Source organism: Barbus barbus (genome assembly GCF_936440315.1).
Source record: "Barbus barbus genome assembly, chromosome: 41".
NCBI classification, from domain to species: Eukaryota; Metazoa; Chordata; class Actinopteri; order Cypriniformes; family Cyprinidae; genus Barbus; species Barbus barbus.
The window spans coordinates 7314163-7333652 of record NC_136719.1 but is presented as its reverse complement, the minus strand read 5'-3'; the positions used below and the strand labels follow the sequence as shown (position 1 = coordinate 7333652).

Below are 19490 nucleotides of genomic sequence, written 5' to 3'. Positions count from 1 at the left end.
TAAATCCAGAAGAACTGTGGCAACATCTCCAAGATGCTTCATGAAAGCTACAGTACTGTTAAAAGTTTTAGACACTTGTGAAAAAAATACTGTTAAATGAGGATGCTGTCAAAAATAATGTCATAAATAGATTTCCTTTATCAATTAACTTCTATGAAGTAAATTAAATCAACATTTAGTGTGAGCATCCTTTGCATTTAAAGCAACTTTTGCCCTCGGTGCACTTGAGTAGAGTTTTACAGTTAGCTTTGCAGGGAGGTGTCTTGAAGCATTTTGGAGACGTTGCCACAGTTCTTCTGGATTTAGTCTGTCTCAGTTTGTTCTGTTTCTTCCAGACAGACTGGATGATGATCAGATTAGATGTCTGTGTGGAGCACTGGCTGTTTTCAGACTCTTTGTGCAAACAAATATCTCACTGGATTATTACAATTAATGGCAAAATGAATGTTTGGAAATGAAACCTCCTTCCATCAGCAAGGGCATTGAAGATGAAACGTGGCTGGGTCTTTCAGCATGACAATGATCCCAAACACACCGCCCGGGCAACGAAGGAGTGGCTTCGTAAGAAGCATTTCAAGGTCCTGGAGTGGCCTAGCCAGTCTCCAGATCTCAACCCCATAGAAAATCTTTGGAGGGAGTTGAAAGTCCGTGTTGCCCAGCGACAGCCCCAAAACATCACTGCTCTAGAGGAGATCTGCATGGAGGAATGGGCCAAAATACCAGCAACAGTGTGTGAAAACCTTGTGAAGACTTACAGAAAACGTTTGACCTCTGTCATTGCCAACAAAGGGTATATAACAAAGTATTGAGATGAACTTTTGTTATTGACCAAATACTTATTTTCCACCATAATTTGCAAATAAATTCTTTAAAAATCAGACAATGTGATTTCCTGGATTCTTTCCCCTCATTCTGTCTCATAGTTGAAGTGTACCTATGATGAAAATTACAGGCCTCTCTCATCTTTTTAAGTGGGAGAACTTGCACAATTGGTGGCTGACTAAATACTTTTTTGCCCAATAGGGGGCTTTAAATTATGCCATGTTGGTTGGATGAAATTTAGGTAGACAACAAAGAAGTGCCAGTAAGCAGAAAGAAACCTAAATCAGTAATGCATTAAATATTTTGTTTGAGCAACCTTTACCAGACCCAGTTCACAGGAAAACCCTGATGGTTTGGCTGATTTCCATAAAATACACTTAAACGTTATTTAAGTCAACTTAAATGTTACAACTTGCAAAAATGTAAGTTATGTTGCAAGACTAAGTGTTGTGTAATTAACAGGTGGGGACCTACATGGTGATGCATTCCTCCACATGTGCCTTGGTGACGAGACAACGACATCCCACACCTTCGCCATTGTTTCGGGCAATGCCGTTGGAACGGACTTGTTGCTTGAGGCCGTTTATCTTTTTCAAATCCTTTTTTGTGCTTGATGTTAGCTACACTAACATCTTCCTTCCTGGGAATTTCTCCAGCATGCAGTATATCATACTGATGGACATGAGTCTTCGTGTGTGAGGGATTTGCGGGCAACAGTTTTTTCTGGCCACTTGTAACGTTTTAATTTTTTGTCACATGTATTGTCTGTTGTAGGTATCTTTGTTTGGCTTAGTTTTAATGGCACAATGTTTGGACTGATTCTCATGTGGCAATAATCAATTTCATAGTGTTATGATGCTGCAATGTTGACAAAGAATAGGAATCTACAGTACCTAGTTTACACAGTTTTGTGTTTTAAAGAAACTGATCTACAAAAACAGTTGTTTTATTTGTGTCTGTAGGGGTTGGATGTAATGTGAATGTAATGATAAAAAAAAAAAAACTATGTTTAAAAAGAAATGTGAAAACTTGTTAAATTTACATTTACAGTTACATTTTTTGTGTTGTGTAATTGTATTAAAGAAAAATAATAATTTTACATTCCTTTGTGATTGTTATTTATTATTATTGGTAATATCGGTAAATATAAAGGTAACAAAGCAATGACACAACAAATAACCCAATATTTAGGTCATGTTTAACCCAGCAACAGAGTTAACCTGACCCACTGGTTGGGTCAAATGGCTCAACCCAGCGCGCGTTCTGTCCCATAGTTACCCAGCGACTGGGTTAAGATTGGGTTATTTTTTAACCCAGCATTTTTAGAGTGTGTAAGCTGTTTATTTTTGTCAGTGCATGGCATATGTTAATTTACGTAGAGAATTGTTGGGGTTCAATTTCATTTAATTATTTAGATCCTTTTAATTTCCCAATCCAAGTTTCCAACAAGTTTGTCAACCCTGACATTATAAAATCTAAGGTCTAACACTTAGTACGCTTACATGGACAACAATGTATTTTTCAGAATAAGGTAAATAAATGGATTACTGATGTCCATGTAAACATAGTCAGTGTGTCTTAACCAGGTGTGACATAGTTTTCACAACTTATGTCTTGAAATATACAGCATGTGTAGTATGGACTACTTATGTCACTGTTAGGTGTTTTTGTTGTTGTTGTCATTGTATTATAACCAATGGTGTGTATTACAGTTGCACAGAAAAGTGTTCAACACCTTTTGTGTGAAGTGTTCCTCTGAGATGCACGTTGGTGGTAAATTTACAGTCATGTGTGAATCAAATGGCAAAAATGAATAACCTCACTCTGAACATCTATTTAAAAATGACACAAAAATAAAAAGGAGCCTTAAAACATTAGATACCTGTGGCAGTAGGCCTGAGTACCAAAGCTCAGCTTCCTAGAAACCACAGCTCGGTTTTTCCAGTGGGAATTTTTATTTTGAGCGAAATGTAATATGTAGTGGGGTTTTTTCTCTTTCACTTCCCTTCTCTCACTATATCCCTTCCTTCCTTGGGCTACACAATTATGCTGAACTATACACACAGTAAATACAGCTTTGCACAAAATACGAGCTCCAAAAACATCAACATGAAGGGCTTTTGTATGCACACAAAACACACAGCTGAGCTTTTCTGCCAATTGTTCGTTTGGTTTCAGTTGACTGCAGAAAATTATTACTTTAAATACTTTCAGTTACACCAATAAGCATCCGTGTGGATTTTTGTGGATTTTGCACTCAGAGCTCATTCATTCTTTTTATTTAAGAGAAAAGAGAACATTAGGCAGTTTTACTTAATACTCAATGAAGAAAAGTACATAATACTTCTTGGAGCTATTCATGACAAAGTCATACGAAGCTGCATAGAATGAATTTATTTCATATAATGAACAGCATACACAAACATTTAAAAGCGTCGTGTTCATGAAGTTTATGTATAGTGCCAGTAGGGCTGTTTGGCTCATTTCACGCAGCCAGAGCGATAAACTTTTCTCTCATCGAGATGAATTCTGACTGACTGTACAGATTTAGATCAGTGCTCAGTTTGGGGAAATGCAGAGGAAATCAAATCTGTGGAAGACTTGATGACAGAAACATGGACTAGCTGAAAACACAGGACATCTGAGTATTGAGTGATTCATTTCATGATGAAGTTAGGCTTCAAGAGGGAAAGTCATGTGGATTTTTAAAAAAATATTATTACAGTCATTGCATTCCAGAATCTGGGGACTTTTTTCCCAATAAAAAGCCACAGTATATGTAACGTATAAAAAGTATTGAATAAAAATCCCCACATTCACAGTGGATCACAAGGAAAAGTCCCAAACATTTCCCAAAAAGATTTTGCAACAACATTACAGCATTATTTGCACCGCAAATTCATTAGTAATGCGGTAAACTAGAACAAACTTTACCTAGAAAACCAAAATATGAGAAGTCTATACCAACACAAGTGAACATTTTATGCTTCTCTTAGCATAAATCTGTTTAATAGCAGTAAATATAGAAATAATTATACAAAATCTGCTCAAATTACTAGAATAGTTTTCATGGTTATTATTATTATTATTATATGAAGCATTAAGTATTAAAGCAAACTCAAATTTAACCATTAAAATGTTTTACAAATTAATTGTTACATTCTGGCACATATTCAATTTTTAAAACTTGAAACTTCTAAAACTGAAAGAGTAAAGCTATTTTTTATAGTATAAAGTGCTCTATAAATAAAATTGACCATTTGATTACATTCACTTATAACATAACTGGCTGCGTTTACATTAATATCCTGCCAAGACAAGCATTTTGACCGAGAAGTGCATTTGACCGTTCATGCACACAGCCACATTACCGCTCTCACATGCAAGCAAGCACTCATGGGAGCTTAAAAGCAGTGGCTTGAAGTACATTTACGTTTAGTCATTTAGCAGACACTTTTATCCAAAGCGACTTACAAATGAGGACATCAGAAGTAATCAAAACCAACAAAAGAGCAACAACATGCAAGTGCTATTACAAGTCTTGGTTAGCCTAACGCAGTACACGTAGAAAGGTTTGTTTTTGTATTTATTTATTTTTTTAAAGAAAATGAGTAGATAGAATATGGACAAAAGAAACCTAGTTTGTTTTGTCTTTTTTTTAAGTAGACTGTAAAAACTATTTTTCAAAATTTGTTAAAAAAAAAAAAGAAGATTATTAAAGAATATTTGACAAATTCTGTCTTTCTACTAAATTCCATATTTAGTTCATTGTGTCACTTGCTGTTTGTTTGTAATTATTTGATGAATTTACTAGCAATTTACAGTATCTCACAGAAGTGAGTACACCCCTCACATTTTTGTAAAATTTTTATTATATCCTTTCATCTTTTCATCTTTTCAACACTGAAGAAATGACACTTTGCTACAATGTGTGTACAGCTTGTATAACAGTGTAAATTTGCTATCCCCTCAAAATAACTCAACACACAGCCGTTAATGTCTAAACCGCTGACCACAAAAGTGAGTACACCCCTAAGTGAAAATGTTCAAATTGGGCCCAAAGTGTCAATATTTTGTGTGGCCACCATTATTTTCCAGCACTGCCTTAACCCTCTTGGGCATGGAGTTCACCAGAGCTTCACAGGTTGCTACTGGAGTCCTCTTCCAGCTGGTGGATGTTAGAGACCTTGCGCTCCTCCACCTTCCATTTGAGGATGCCCCACAGATGCTCAATAGGGTTTAGGTCTGGAGACATGCTTGGCCAGTCCATCACCTTTACCCTCAGCTTCTTTAGCAAGGCAGCGGTCGTCTTGGAGGTGTGTTTGGGGTTGTTATCATGCTGGAATACTGCCCTGCGGCCCAGTCTCTGCTTCAGTATGTCACAGTACATGTTGGCATTCATGGTTCCCTCAATGAACTGTAGCTCCCCAGTGCCGGCAGCACTCATGCAGCCCCAGACCATGACACTCCCACCACCATGCTTGACTGTAGGTAAGACACACTTGACGACAGCCATGCAGACCAATTTGATGCAGTGTGCGGCGTATGGTCTGAGCACTGACAGGCTGACCCCCCACCCCTTCAACCTCTGCAGCAATGCTGGCAGCACTCATACGTCTATTTCCCAAACACAACCTCTGGATATGACACTGAGCACGTGCACTCAATTTCTTTGGTCGACCATGGCGAGGCCTGTTCTGAGTGGAACCTGTCCTGTTAAACCGCTGTGACACATGACACCGGGGAGAGAAAATGGGTAATTGGGCCCAATTTGGACATTTTCACTTAGAGGTGTACTCACTTTTGTGGCCAGCGGTTTAGACATTAATGACTGTGTGTAGTTTTGTTTTTTAGGGGGTACAGCAAATTTACACTGTTATACAAGATGTACACTCACTACTTTACATTGTAGCAAAGTGTCATTTCTTCAGTGTTGTCACAAGAAAAGATATAATAAGATATTTACAAAAATGTAAGGGGTGTCCTCAGTTCTGTGAGATACTGTAATATATTGTTTCAAAGTAAATCCTACGCCAAAGTGAGCTGATACTACTACCAGTATTTTAAGTTTAGTACCAAAATACTAGTACTTTTGGCATCTCAAGCTCAATGGCGATGTGACTGGATCTGACCATGGTTGTGCTTTGCCCATACACTGATCTCCTGGAGTCGAGTCAATGATTATTGCTCACTGACAATATGTAAATCCAGACTGCCCTCTCACCCATTGTAATCCCATAATACTGTGGCAAATCAGATTATGGGGGCAAGTAATCACAGTGAGTAGCCAAACCCTGCTGAATCAACAGTTCAGAGAAACCACGCTATCGTAATTTAATTTGCAGCAGAGACGAGTTTCTTCAATCTTTGCACTGTGTAATTTCACAATATCACACAGATGTGAAGTTGTAGCTGAAACGCAAATTCATGTCATATTGGGGTCAAACGGTCTTGTGATGTGGTCTCGAGATAAATAATAGCACATTAGACACAGCAAAATTGAAGTGGTCAATCCATAAGTGAGCTTGTAGGTGTTAGTAAACACTAGATGATTTCAAGTAGTTCATTCATGGTTTGGCCCACCTACACAGTAGACCCTGACCCTCAATCCAAGGCCCTGGCAAGCAAGTCACGCTGCAGTCTAGTTTAGTGTCAAGGTTTTTTTGGACCCTGTGGTTCAGGCGAAGCGGCCGCGACTCAACTTCTCTAAATCCACCACTCTGGGTGTGGCCGTAAATACCGCTAACGTTTTCTAGGAACTCAGCAGAGAGCTAGAGAGTGTATTTAAGTGTGTTTGTGTGCATAATGTAGTTTGCTGGGATCACAAGACAGCAGCCTAATGTTTAGAGCAAATGCGCACAGGCAGGAGATAAAGCAAACAGTGGAAGCGGAAACCAGCAAAACCACCCTGACTTGTTCCAAACTCGACAATGGACCACAGTCTTTAAAGGTGAGGGGGTCAGTGCTGAGTTAGCGCAACAATGCACGTTCAATGCAAGCAGAAACAACATGAAGGAATATTCCAGCTTCAGTACAAGTCAAGCACAACCAGCAGCATTTGTGGCATAATTACCACAAAAATGTATTTACACTTGTAAATATGGATGTGAGGTACTTACAATGGAAGTGAATAAGGCAAATTCATATATGTCAAAACACTCACTCATGTTAGTAGGATGGGCGATATGACAAAAAAATCATATCACAATTTATTTTATTTTTTTTCAGTTTCAGTTCAGGAATTTTGTGAGTACAACTAATTTCCCTGTTCCTTGTGAGAAAAGATTCACCTTTTCTGTTTGACGTTATATCCAATTTTAAGAAATTAAAGAGAACAGAAAATGCAGCGACACCTAAAATAAATGCTATAAGATTCTGTCTGTTTGTTTCCCTGCTTTATGTTGACGTGAATTACTGTAAAAAAATATATATTTTTGAAAGCAGAAATTATTTTACAAGGATTAAAGTAATCTTTGTGTGAGTGTGTGGGTTTGAATGAATGAGAGCGGTCTAAGACAGCGAAGCGGCCTTGATCCTGGAACAGGGCTCTCATATTGTAGGGATTTAGAGCTGGAGCCATGACCCGGAGCAAAGAGTAGAGGCCACTGGGTCACTGCAGAGTTGAGGATAAAGCATAAAAATACTAAGAGCTCATCAATATTCTACAATATTTGCCCAAGACTAAACATATCAAAGAGCACATGATTTCCTGAGCGTCATGGAAAACCAAACTCAAATCGGCCGGGTTCTTTATGACACTGCAGAGGTTTTGGAGAGGCTGCTGGAAGCATGACAGGATTCATCTGGAAAAGGGGGAACTGATAGAAAAAAGGGAGAGATCTAGCTGTTTTTAGAAGTCAGAGTAGGCTGCCATTTATTCCCAAGAAGTCGTCTGGAATTCTACTAATGATTATGTAAGATGTGGGTGCGAAAATGGTAAAGAAGAGAAAGAGCCTCAACGGTGCTTTCCTCCAGTTCCTGCCTTTCTATTGAATCTATAATGAACCGAAAGGCCAAGAATCATCATGCAATGACAATTTACAGCCTGGCCCGGAGCAGTAAAATCTGTAAACTTATCGACACATGCACATAATAGAATCATTTCATAAGGATAAATATTAGTAAAACATATTCTTTGCACCTCTTGATCAGAAAGACTCATAAACAACTTCCATAAAAGAATGATCAACGTGCCCAGGAGCAAAATTCACACACAAGCTGTTGGATACAAAAGGAGGCTGAATTTCTTCACTCGGTGCGGCACACCACAATCTGCAAAGGAGCTATAATGACGAGCAATATATGAGCATAGCTTAGGGCAATCGAGGCAGTAAAGCCAGTAAAAACATTTGATTAACTGGCTCTTTGTCTCCCTACAAACAAACAACAAGTCCACAACCAGCATTCCTCGACAAGACTTCAGGTCTGGTAGAAAAAACAAACTTGTTTTTGGTTCTGTCATTTTTTCTTGCACACTCGCTGTTCAAGAGCACTGGACGAACCATGCTGATGTCTAAGGTCAGAGTCGACGTCTGGTGCTGAAATTATGCCTGCCACAAATTTCACAATTGTGGCCACAGCCTCATTTTGGACCATGAAAGCTGCATTTGGTAAATTCGGTACCAGAAAAGACTGCTGTAATTGTGTAAGTATTAGGGGTCGACCGATTATCGGCCTGGCCGATATTAAGCATTTTTATGATTATCATATCGGTTATTTTCAAAACTGATGTGCCGATAAAATTATTAATTTTGAAACGTGCTATTTGGCTCTGATGCAGCCTGTCGGAACTCACCACTCTGTGGCCTAGAGCAGTCTCCACCCACCACGCTTCTGATTTGTTGGGAGTCATTAGTCCGACCAATCAACGTGGAAGACTAATGGCTCGTTTCCACTGAGCGGTACGGTTCGGTACAGTACGCAATTATGTCCGTTTCCATTGTCAGAAGTTGTGAATGGTACCAAAATAGCGAACCATACCGTACCACTTTTTTGGTACCCTTTCGTTGGGGTACCTAGCACAGCAAAGAGTACCACAAAGGTGGAGCTAAACTCACTGCAGAAGTTGATTGGTTTACCAGAATCGTCACTTGTGCGTGATACAAGGGGATAAAGTTTCTCCTTCACTCGTTCCGCTCTGCTGTGTTCTGCTTATTACATCAGTGTGCACAAACACACACAAAAAATAAGTGTATTTTATACTCTTATATTTTCACATAGATAATAACTGTTTCTCAATGTGTTTTTGTCTGTTCTTGTGGACTTGTGAAACGTCATTGCCCAAAATCCTGTGTAATTTTCAAAATATTACTGTTACTGTGTCATTAAATGTAGTATTAATAGTTTTTCAGGCGAGAATGTAGTCGTTTAAAACTCAAATCTGCGGTTTATTTATAAAGATATAGCGTCTATTTGAAAATTTGCTATGCCGATTTCAAAGCTCCAGGCGATCAGCGGGTGCTCCGTGCTCATGTATCCGACTCGAGCACCCTTACGCTGGGCTAGTCCTGACGACGCCACTGGCTCTGATGTCTCTGTAGTGATTAAACGAGAATCAATTAGTTTTGTGTATATTTAACAGGCATTCGTGGTCTCGTGAATCTATTATTTGTTCTTGGTCATATCGTTTTGACTGAGCACAAAGTTTAACTTTATATTTATTTTGAATTTTAAGGTATTACTGCGCTGACTTTGTAGCAAACGTTTGAATGTGAATTGTTTGCTTTTGTCTTTATTTCCTCTTATATAAGCCTCTTATACTTTGTACTTAGACTTTTATAATGGTTATTATTGTTCATTAAAACTGACATAAAAGAGGCAGAGTTGCGCTTATTGTCGCGCTTTATTGTCGATCACTACTTTCCGGCATACACCACGCCTATCAAGTAAAGGGTACTGTTGGCAGTGGAAACGCAAGCCTGATCAGGGTTACCCGTACCGAATCGTACTGTACCGTACCGCTCAGTGGAAGCAAGCCATAAAGGCACTCTCACACCAAAAGCGCTTTCTAACTTGTGCTGCTTCAACAGGCTATTAGTGTTATGATTTCATTAAAATAGTTGTGGTCTTCTTCGCAACTTCTACAATGGAGCTATGAAGACAATTAAATTATTTACACTGATTATATACATTGTGCTTTTTAAGTTAATCAATTGATGTGCATTAGATGATGAATTGAATAGTCACCTCTTGTAGGTTATGATTTAGACATCAGAAAATAATGAATTAAGAATTATGATAGCTATTACACATTTCTAACATGTAAATTATTGAAACCAAATACTTAAATTTCCCCAGGCTGTTTAGCTGTAGTACAGTATTCATAGGCTTAATCATGAAGCATACATTTATTATAGATGGATGCATGGAGGAAGACAAGAGTAAGAAGTGCAACCAACACTAAGGAAGGCAGTTTTTGTCCGAGCCCTTGTTATTCTTAATTTTGACATTAATTTTCATTTTTACACCAGACATATATATTGGATCAAAATATCGGTTATCGGGCTACTTGGTCTGTAATAATCGGTATCGGCCCTGAAAATCGGTCGACCCCTAGTAAGTATCTGCTATTATAAAAAAACAAAACGGGTAGTCCAAAGTAACAATAATAATGATTTTTCAGATGGTCCAACTGAATGGCAGGAGTTATAAAGCTCATACTGCTGCTTTTTTTAGTGTGTGTAGTGCAGGCATGCAAAGAGGCCATTAAATCGCTTTTGTTTAACTGACATGTCTTATTTGACTGAAAATTAAAGTATAGTTCACACCAAAATACAATTCTGTCATTAATTACTCACCCTCATGTCGTTCCAAACCGGTAAGACCTTCGTTCACCTTTGGAACACAAATTAAGATATTTTTTGGTGAAATCCGAGAGCTTGCATCTTGGTGCTTTTCGTGAACGCACGGCAAAGACCGAAACTCGGGCTGGGATGATAAATTGATGCAGAATCGATTCATGGATCAATTCTGAGATTTTCCAAATGCATCGCGATTCCTCTGGAATCGATTCGGAGCTTAGATTTTAACAGCAGATGGCGCTCTAATCTAGTTTTTATCCACACACTCAAATGCTCATGAAGAAGAGCGCTGAAGAGTGCTTGCGCATTCGGCTGAGTCGTGTAATTTCACCTCAACTCAGAATGCTTTTATGACGTGAGATTAATGTAAACACAGCCCACTGTTAACACCCTTGTAATTCGCTTCAAACTTTTTGAATTTTATGAATTATTATTTTAGGTTCAAGTGTGTGTGAGGATTTGGAAACAAGCAGAGTATAGCATGCAGTGCCTTCTACTGTTAAAAACTAAGCTCAGAATCGATTCCAGAGGAATCGCTATGCATTCGGAAAATCTCAGGATAGAGCCATGAAAAATATTCCATGAATCGATTCTGCATCGATTTATTGTCCCAGCCCTAAGTGACACGGAAGAGTAGACATTTTTGAATTAAGTCATTATTTTGGTTTTCTTTGCACACAAAAAGTAGTCTCGTAGCTTCATAAATTTACAGTTGAACCACTGATGTCACATGGACTATTTTAACGTAATGTCCTTACTACCTTTCTGGGCCTTGAACGTGGTAATTGTGTTGCTGTCTTTGCAAGGTCACACAGCTCTCAGTTAAAAAACAAATATCTTAATTTGTGTTCTGAAGATAAATGAAGGTCTTATGGTTTGGAACGACATGAGGGTGAGTAATTCATGACAGCATTTTCAATTTTGGGTGAACTATCCCTTTAAAATCTGCTTGTTCTGATCCCTATTTTACTTAGACAGGAACTACGGTTTAGACAATTTCTATATTAAATTAAATTGTACCAGTAACTTTAAAATAATTTTTTACGAGTAAAACTGCTATAGAAGAATAATTTCAAAATACTATAAGGATTATGATCTATACAGCCAAAACATTCATATTCATATATATATATGCTATTGACACAGTCATGAATTTGTCCCTTCCCTAGAAAATCATGATGAAATCCAATCATGTGGTGAGGCATGTGATGAGTCGGTTTGCTATGACTGACCATTTAGGATCAGATCATGATAAGAATGTTAAAGGTCAATGTGAAATGCTTCTGGCAATTCATTCCATGTGACATTTTATCCAAGCAAATCAAGAAACACCACATTTTTTGTTCCCTGTGATAAGTAGACCAAATTCTTATCTATCTGGTGGTTGGTTAACATTATCCAATAGCCCGAATGGCCTGATGATGTCAGAGGAAATATATTTCAGAGGAAGATCAAGTTATGTATTTTTAATAAAGTTCACAAAGATAAAATGAAAAAAAAAGTCACATAAACAAAGAATCACAAGGATTAAGAAAGTAAAAAAGGCTGAATTCAAACTTCAAACCCAGGTGTAAACGAGGCCTAATTGTGGTAGTTTCTCAGTATCCTTCATAACAAAAAAGAACTAAAAATACGATGAGTCCTCAATCTTCTGTTTCTCTTTTTCATATGCGAAACAAAGCAGCCAATTAAACTGCAAGCATCTGAAGCGCGTCCCCTCAAATATCATCTGAAAGTTTTGGTTCCTCTCTTCAGTTTCATAGACGCTCTACGTAACATGAGCCACGATGAGCGCGCCACTCGCACTGTTATCGGTTGTGGTTTCTGATAATATCAACACAAGTCATAACAGATGTTAATTACAGCAAACGTATCAAATTGAGGCACAAGGGCGTCTGTCGTTCTCAAGCGTTCACAGTTTCACCCAATGCTGTGTGCGCTTGGGCAAGCCACAGGAACGCTGTAGGTGAGTTATAGATGGACGAAGGAATGCCTCCCACTCACCCTTCAGATTAATAGCTTGCTGGCTGGCCAGACGTGAGCTACGTGCTGGTTGACGTGAACACATGAGTCATTCCTGTGGCTCTTATATGAGGGGGCCTTTGACCCCATAGATTCTGAGAGCAGAGGCCATGACCCACTGAGAGGTTTCAGTCTGACAAAGTCAGTCAGCTGGAACTACGGATGCTGTGACGTCTTCTGTAAACACACCCCAAGTCAGTTTAATGTGGCTATTAGTGGGATTAATTATAAAGAAAGTAATAATCATAATTCACATAAAAACAAAACTCTCAATTGTGCTCTGTTACAGACTTTAGTCTACAATCTTCAGTCCAAGTATACTTGACAATGCGTAATCAAATAATTTAACAATATTATATTACATTAGTATATTTGTTTCTTATATGATCAAAAAATACAGTAAAACAGTAATATTCTCAAATATTATAAAAAAAAATTCAATTTGAATATAATCTAAAATGTAATTTATTCATTTTATGAACGGCTGATGGCAAAGCTGAATTTTAAGCATCATTATATTGCAATATTGAAAACAGTTGTGCTGCTTACTATTTTTGTGGAAAAATGTTTTTTTCAGCATTTTTTAAGAACTCAAAGTTTTAAAGAACAGCATTTATTTGAAATAGAAATATTTTTGTAACATTACAAATCTCTGTCACTTTTGATCAATTTAATGCATCTTTGATGAATAAAAGTATACATTTCTTTAAGAAATCTTACTGACTTTTACTTTCGAAGGGTATAAAATAGCATGTGAAACAATATTCATATATATTGTCACATGCATCAGAAATAGAAATGTAGTTAATTATATAAAAAACATACACAGTTGTGCTCATAAGTTTACATACCCATGCAGAATATGCAAATATGTTAATAATTATAATAAGAGAGTTCCTGAAAATTGCATGTTATTTTTTTATTTAGTACTGCCCTTCAGAGGCTACAGAAGATAGTTACATGTTTCTCAGAAGACAAAATAAGTTAAAATTTTACCTGATCTTCAAATTAAAAAAAGTTTTCAACCTATTTATGCATGGTTTTTCCTTTTGGAGCATCAGTGAGTGTTTGAACCTTCTGTAATAGTTGCATATGAGTCCCTCAGTGTGAAAAAATGGATCTCAAAATTATACAGTCACTTTTGGAAAAGGTTCAAATATGCAGAAGATGCTGGAAAACCACAAGATGTGCAGGAGCTGGGGGATTTTTCTGAAGAACAGCAGGCAGTTTAACTGCTCAGGACCAACGCAGGACTCGTGAACAACTATCACAAAACAGAAAAACAGTCGAGGACCATCCAGCAAACAACACAAAGTATTAAGATTCAAGGGTGTGTAAACTTTTGAACGGGGTCATTTTTATAAATTCAATTATTTTTTCTTGTGGAGTATATATATATATAGATATATAAATAAACAATGTTAAGTGCAATAGCTTATTCAGGACAGTACTAAATAAAAAAAATAAGCAATTTTCATGAGCTCTCTTATTTTGTTAAAATTATTAACATATCTGCACATTCTGCAAGGGGTATGTAAACTTATGAGCACAGCTGTACATGTGTGTGTGTGTATTTATATATACACATAATAAATATACACAGTACACACACACACATAGTATGTAAACAAACTTTTATTTTGAATGCGGTTAAAAGTGATTAATCGTTTTGCAGCCCTACAACATTTTTCTGTGAATTCCTTCCATATACAGGTTGAAGACTGTACTAATTCATACTTTAAAACCCACAAGACAAAGTAAAGCAGCATCACATTATTTTCAACAAACTCAGACTTGTGTCTGATAGTGGACAGAGAGAATGCCAATTGTGAGTTTCTTCTGCTATAAAGGAATTATGCAATAATTATGCCTTTTTCTTTCTGAATGCTGTAAGATGAAGATGACCACATGACTGGACTTGTTCATACGAAAGCTCAATTTTGCTGACTTATGATTATTTCAAAGGCTTGCACAAGCAGATACAAGACAAACTCAAAAAGCAAGGGCTTCAACCTGCTGGCCTTTCTACGTTCCACCTTGACTTTTGTCTCTGAGTTTGCTTTAGATGAATGCCGATAAAAGAAGAATAGATTCAAGCATAGACTTGCTGCCAGTGTGACCTACCAGCCACAGTGTAAAGCAGTGACTTTTTACTGATTTGTCAGGCAAGCCTGGACATGTCAATGAAAGACTAATGTGTGTAGAGCTACTCAAGAAGTGTATGGTCACCAGTCTTTATCTCCTGAACACATGTAAGTGCAAACACACTAAATTATTGAAGTATTTTTTCCTTAGTGCACCACATACGGTCATGTGTGAATCAATAAGGCTCATCGGGCATAATTTCTCCCACTCATTTCAAATGCAAGCTTTCCTTTATGACCGAGAATCTAAAGGCAGTACTAAACATCACCCGTGTCTAATTCTTCAAGAACTAGTCTGAATGGCATCACGTTTGCAAGAAGGTGTTGCAGTTCCTGAACTCTAAAAAAATAACTTAGCATGAGTAAAATGCATATGACTGCACTCTGTGTACAAAACAACAGAGCCTATGGGTGTAATAGAGATACATTTTGAACATTTCATATTAATAAGCATACAATAATTGTACTGTTATGTACAGTAATTTCTTCTTTGGACCATAAAAGCTTGAGATACTTGCCAAGTACATTTAAACACACATAAAAGACGGCAATGTGATAGATGTAGAGCATAAAAAGAGCACCGCAGGTGAATAAAAGAGTTATGGAGCGGTCATAAAATACGACAGATAGAGCTTGTGATGGATTTATCTGACAAACATCAGCTTTTCTCACTGTAACAGTGCAGTGAAGGTACAAGCCATTTGACTATGTACCTGAGAGTTTTGCATAAATTTATAAACCCTTAGGGAGAATGAGATCCAGGTATCATTTAAAACTAAGATCTAGAAACACAAAGCCACAACTGTAGCTTTACAGTTATAGCTGCAATTCTTTCTATTGACAATAATAAGTGGCACAATAAATCCTTTTAAACTCATTTTTAAAAATAAAAAATGTAAATTAAAGCTAACAAGTATCATGTTTTATTTTAAAGTACCTCTATTCTAGTTTAATATGCAGGGTTTGTGGTGCTATCAAAACATTGCTCGTTTGGTGTACTTTTGGGGCGGGGCTATCTGTTTATCTAGACAATGGCAGACAGGGGGAGTGTTCAGGAAACTTGATCAGAAAAGACTATTAAACATGTACTGAGTGCTAAGTCATAAATTCAGAGAGCATTATAAAAGTCTTATTGTAAATCAAGTCAAAGTAATTTGCCTGAACTTGCTAAATCAGCATATTTAGTTAAACACACAAATACATTATCAATTCACACTCTGAAAAGCATCCCACATCAATTCAAAACTGACCTATTTATCAATGCTGATGATAGTTTGTGCACATACAAAAACAGATTACATATCTCTTAAACACCTTTCAGCCCCCCTTAATAATCAACCTGGTCTGGATTGCTAATGTGTCCTTGAATGGCATAGCTCACCCAAAAATCCTGTTCTTTTGAACACAAAATCTTGAATCATTTGCTTGTCTCTCTTGGTTTTTACTCATATGAGGGCAAGTAAATGATGACAGGGTTATTAGATGTATTTGTGATGAATATGATTTAAGAAAGAAAAAAAATGATGAGAAAAGAAAACGACAGAGAAACAGTGAAAATGACAAAAACAGACATTTGATCAGACATTCCTCATAAACGAGCCAAAAATGAAGGTTGCATCAACACTGACTGAACACTGACCAAGAGGCCCGTCTGTCTCCTCCACGCCATCCTGTGCCATTACATTACGATCAGCCTCTGGTATGCTGAGGATCGTGTTAGCGGTGAAAAAGCCACTGGCTACAAGACACTCAATGTAACGGTTGTCTTAAGAATGATTTAAGAACTTAAGTTAATGACGTTCACCATAAAGGCTTGTAAGCAATTGAATGCAAGCGAGCGGAACGACAGTTCAACCAACAGATTAAAACGTGTCTGATCAAGCAACACTTAAACAGACTGAGCCATTAAACCTAGAAAGTAACTTGACGAACAAATCAATAGGGGTACAAGTGAGATCTATGACTAATGTAAGGCATGTCTTTAATGCTTCCCTCAGGCCTGGTTTGCATGAATTCAACACAGCTTAACTTACTCTACAGCATGTTAATAACTATAACAATCTGCCATTCAAAAGTCTGGACACACCTACTCATTAATGCATTAGTGCCTGCCTACTTTTTCAGTCTTCATTAAATCGTTACAATAAACAAAAGGTAAAACACATTTCAAACTTTCATCTGAAACAAAAATGCATTTGAAAATCAAATAAAAAGACAAAAGGTACAAGACTGTGTACTTAACGGCTTTAGTGAGGGAAAGAACTACAATCCCATGAAGCATTGCAAATAACAATCAATTTTAAAACTATTCATTTAAAGGTGTTGATTATACCTATAGGAAATATATTTAAAGTTTTTCAACAATGTGCTTATATATACACAGTATACTAATATTTAAGTGTACTGACAGCATTGCTTTTCCCTGCAAAGCTTTTTTGGAGCAATCTGCTCTGATTGGTGGATTTTCTGTACAGCATCATGGGTAATGTAGTTTTTCACCTCAAATTCAGCTGTTAAAAAGTAAAGTCGTGACGTATTGTCAAGTATGGTGACCCATACTCGAAATTGGTGCTCTGCGTTTAACCCATCCAAGTGCACACACACAGCAGTGAGTAGTGAACAAATGCACACACACACACACACCGTGAACACACACCCGGAGCAGTGGGCAGCCATGCTGCGGCGCCCGGGGAGCAATTGGGGGCACCTCAGTCGTGGTATTGAGGGTGCAGAGAGCGCTGGACATTCACTCCCCCCACCTACAATCCCTGCCGGCCGGAGACTCGAACCCGCAACCTTTCGATTACGAGTCCGACTCTCTAACCATTAGGCCACGACTTCCCGAGTTACTTAAACACAAATAATGCAAATGAATGATTTCAATAAAAGCACATACTATCAATTAACAACTGTGGAAACACAGTAGGTCTGTCTCATAAACTTTCTGAGTTATTGCTAACTCTATGGAGAAGATGAAATGAGTTTTTACTTCCAGAATCCAACTGCTGCAAGTGTCCACTTTTGAAATAATAGAAAACTACTAAAAACACAAATAAGCATTTTGAAAGTATGAAGTGATCAAAAAGTAAAGTTATTTACTAACTTCACAAGGTGCGATCTGGGAACTGTTTAAAAGTTCATGAAAAAAAAAAGCGTTGTAAAAGTGCCTAAACTTTTGACTAGTAGTGTATATGCATACAGCACACAGTGAATGCTGTATATGCATTAATATCGTTTCTATATCACCCAATCTGTGTCAGAGTACGCAGTTCTCTCTGTAGTGATGGGATGAGTTCAGAGACAACTATCAGAACTGACCTGTCATGTGGGACGGGGATGATGGAGGACATGTGCGGGTACGGTGTCTCTGGTGATGGCAGGTGACATCCTGGCTCCCCAGGCCCTCTCACTGGGCTCCAAGCCTCCATGTGGGTTTGGTCTTGTAGCCTGATGCCATTAAGGATCAGGCGATGAGCAGGGCAGCCATGTTTAAGGACCCCACCTGAGCTCTGTTCGTCCTCCTCTCTGCCACATGCAAACTGAGAATAAAAGGTTTACCAGTTATGTCATGTGTCCAAAGGAAATTAATTCAATTCTGTTAGTAATAGCATAGTAATATTATTTTGGTTATATTATTTATGATGGGTGCTTAGGATGTTAAAGACTATGTTTGACAAGCATAATCTCTCTTAAAACAGAAAGTTAGAACGGGACATGTTTAAGGGCCTGTCCCCTCTTAAAAAAGCCAAACGTGAATCATGATTTGCTACTGCTAGTCAGTAAGAGGTGGTATTAGGGGCATTCTCTTTCTGGAGAACAAAGCTTTGGATAGTCCAAGATGAGTCATCAACAATTTTGATCCATTTTCCTGGAAAGGAAAGACTGTGCATTTTAAATGCACTTAAGATAGTGGATGTTAAGCCAGGGTTATTGCGGTTATTGCAGTTAAGCAAAACTAAATCCATAAAAACAAAAACATTTCTGTTACTTGACAAAATAAACGTGGGAAAAAAAACGCATTTATTTAAACATTCATTTATTTCTGCTAGTTGCCAAGGAACTATTTATCATATTGGTTTAGTTTAACTTAAAAGAACTAATACTAAATAAACTCAAACTAATTAAACTATATAGACATTGAAAAAAGTATAAAAATGACAAAAACACAAAAGAATTACTAAAACTGAACTAAAATTAAAGTGAAAATGAGGATGATCTATGGCAGGGAGTCTCAGCAAACTTCCATGGGGGCAGCAAGATGACTCAAAACCATTTAAATTAACGCATTTTTTATTAATATATCACCATCTAGCACTGATCTAAATTGAAAAGCTAAAACAAAAACATAAATCACATTTCACCCCTAAATAACTTGTTTTTTTCTTGATAAACATGCAGATTTTGAGACCTTTGGAATCACAAAATGAATTGTGATTCATGTAATATATCACTATTCCCATTTTCTGTTAAGCTACTGTTGTATGCAAAAAAATATTTATGCTCAAAGCTAACAGATATGGACTAAACGCAACAAAACTTACTGATTGTTCTTTATCCAAAAACTAGTGGTGAAGATTCAATTTGACATGTATTTTTCAATTAATGAAGCATCATATCAGTTGGTAATCTTCCAGTAGTCTCCCCATTCCTGATGTGCCATATTAAATAATGAGTTATTACTCAATTTAACTGCATACCTCTA

At 37.3% G+C, this 19490-nt stretch overlaps 1 protein-coding gene across 2 annotated transcripts in view; it reads right to left on the bottom strand.

The window, feature by feature from the left end:
• Positions 1–19490, bottom strand: part of LOC306860619 (zinc finger protein 704-like) — a 56211-nt gene that overhangs the window by 35347 nt on the left and 1374 nt on the right. For both annotated transcript variants that reach the window (XM_079402402.1, XM_079402401.1), the window contains exon 2: positions 18107–18327. In XM_079402402.1, coding sequence (XP_079258528.1) covers positions 18107–18327 — 221 coding nt within the window. The remainder of the gene's footprint in view (positions 1–18106; positions 18328–19490) is intronic.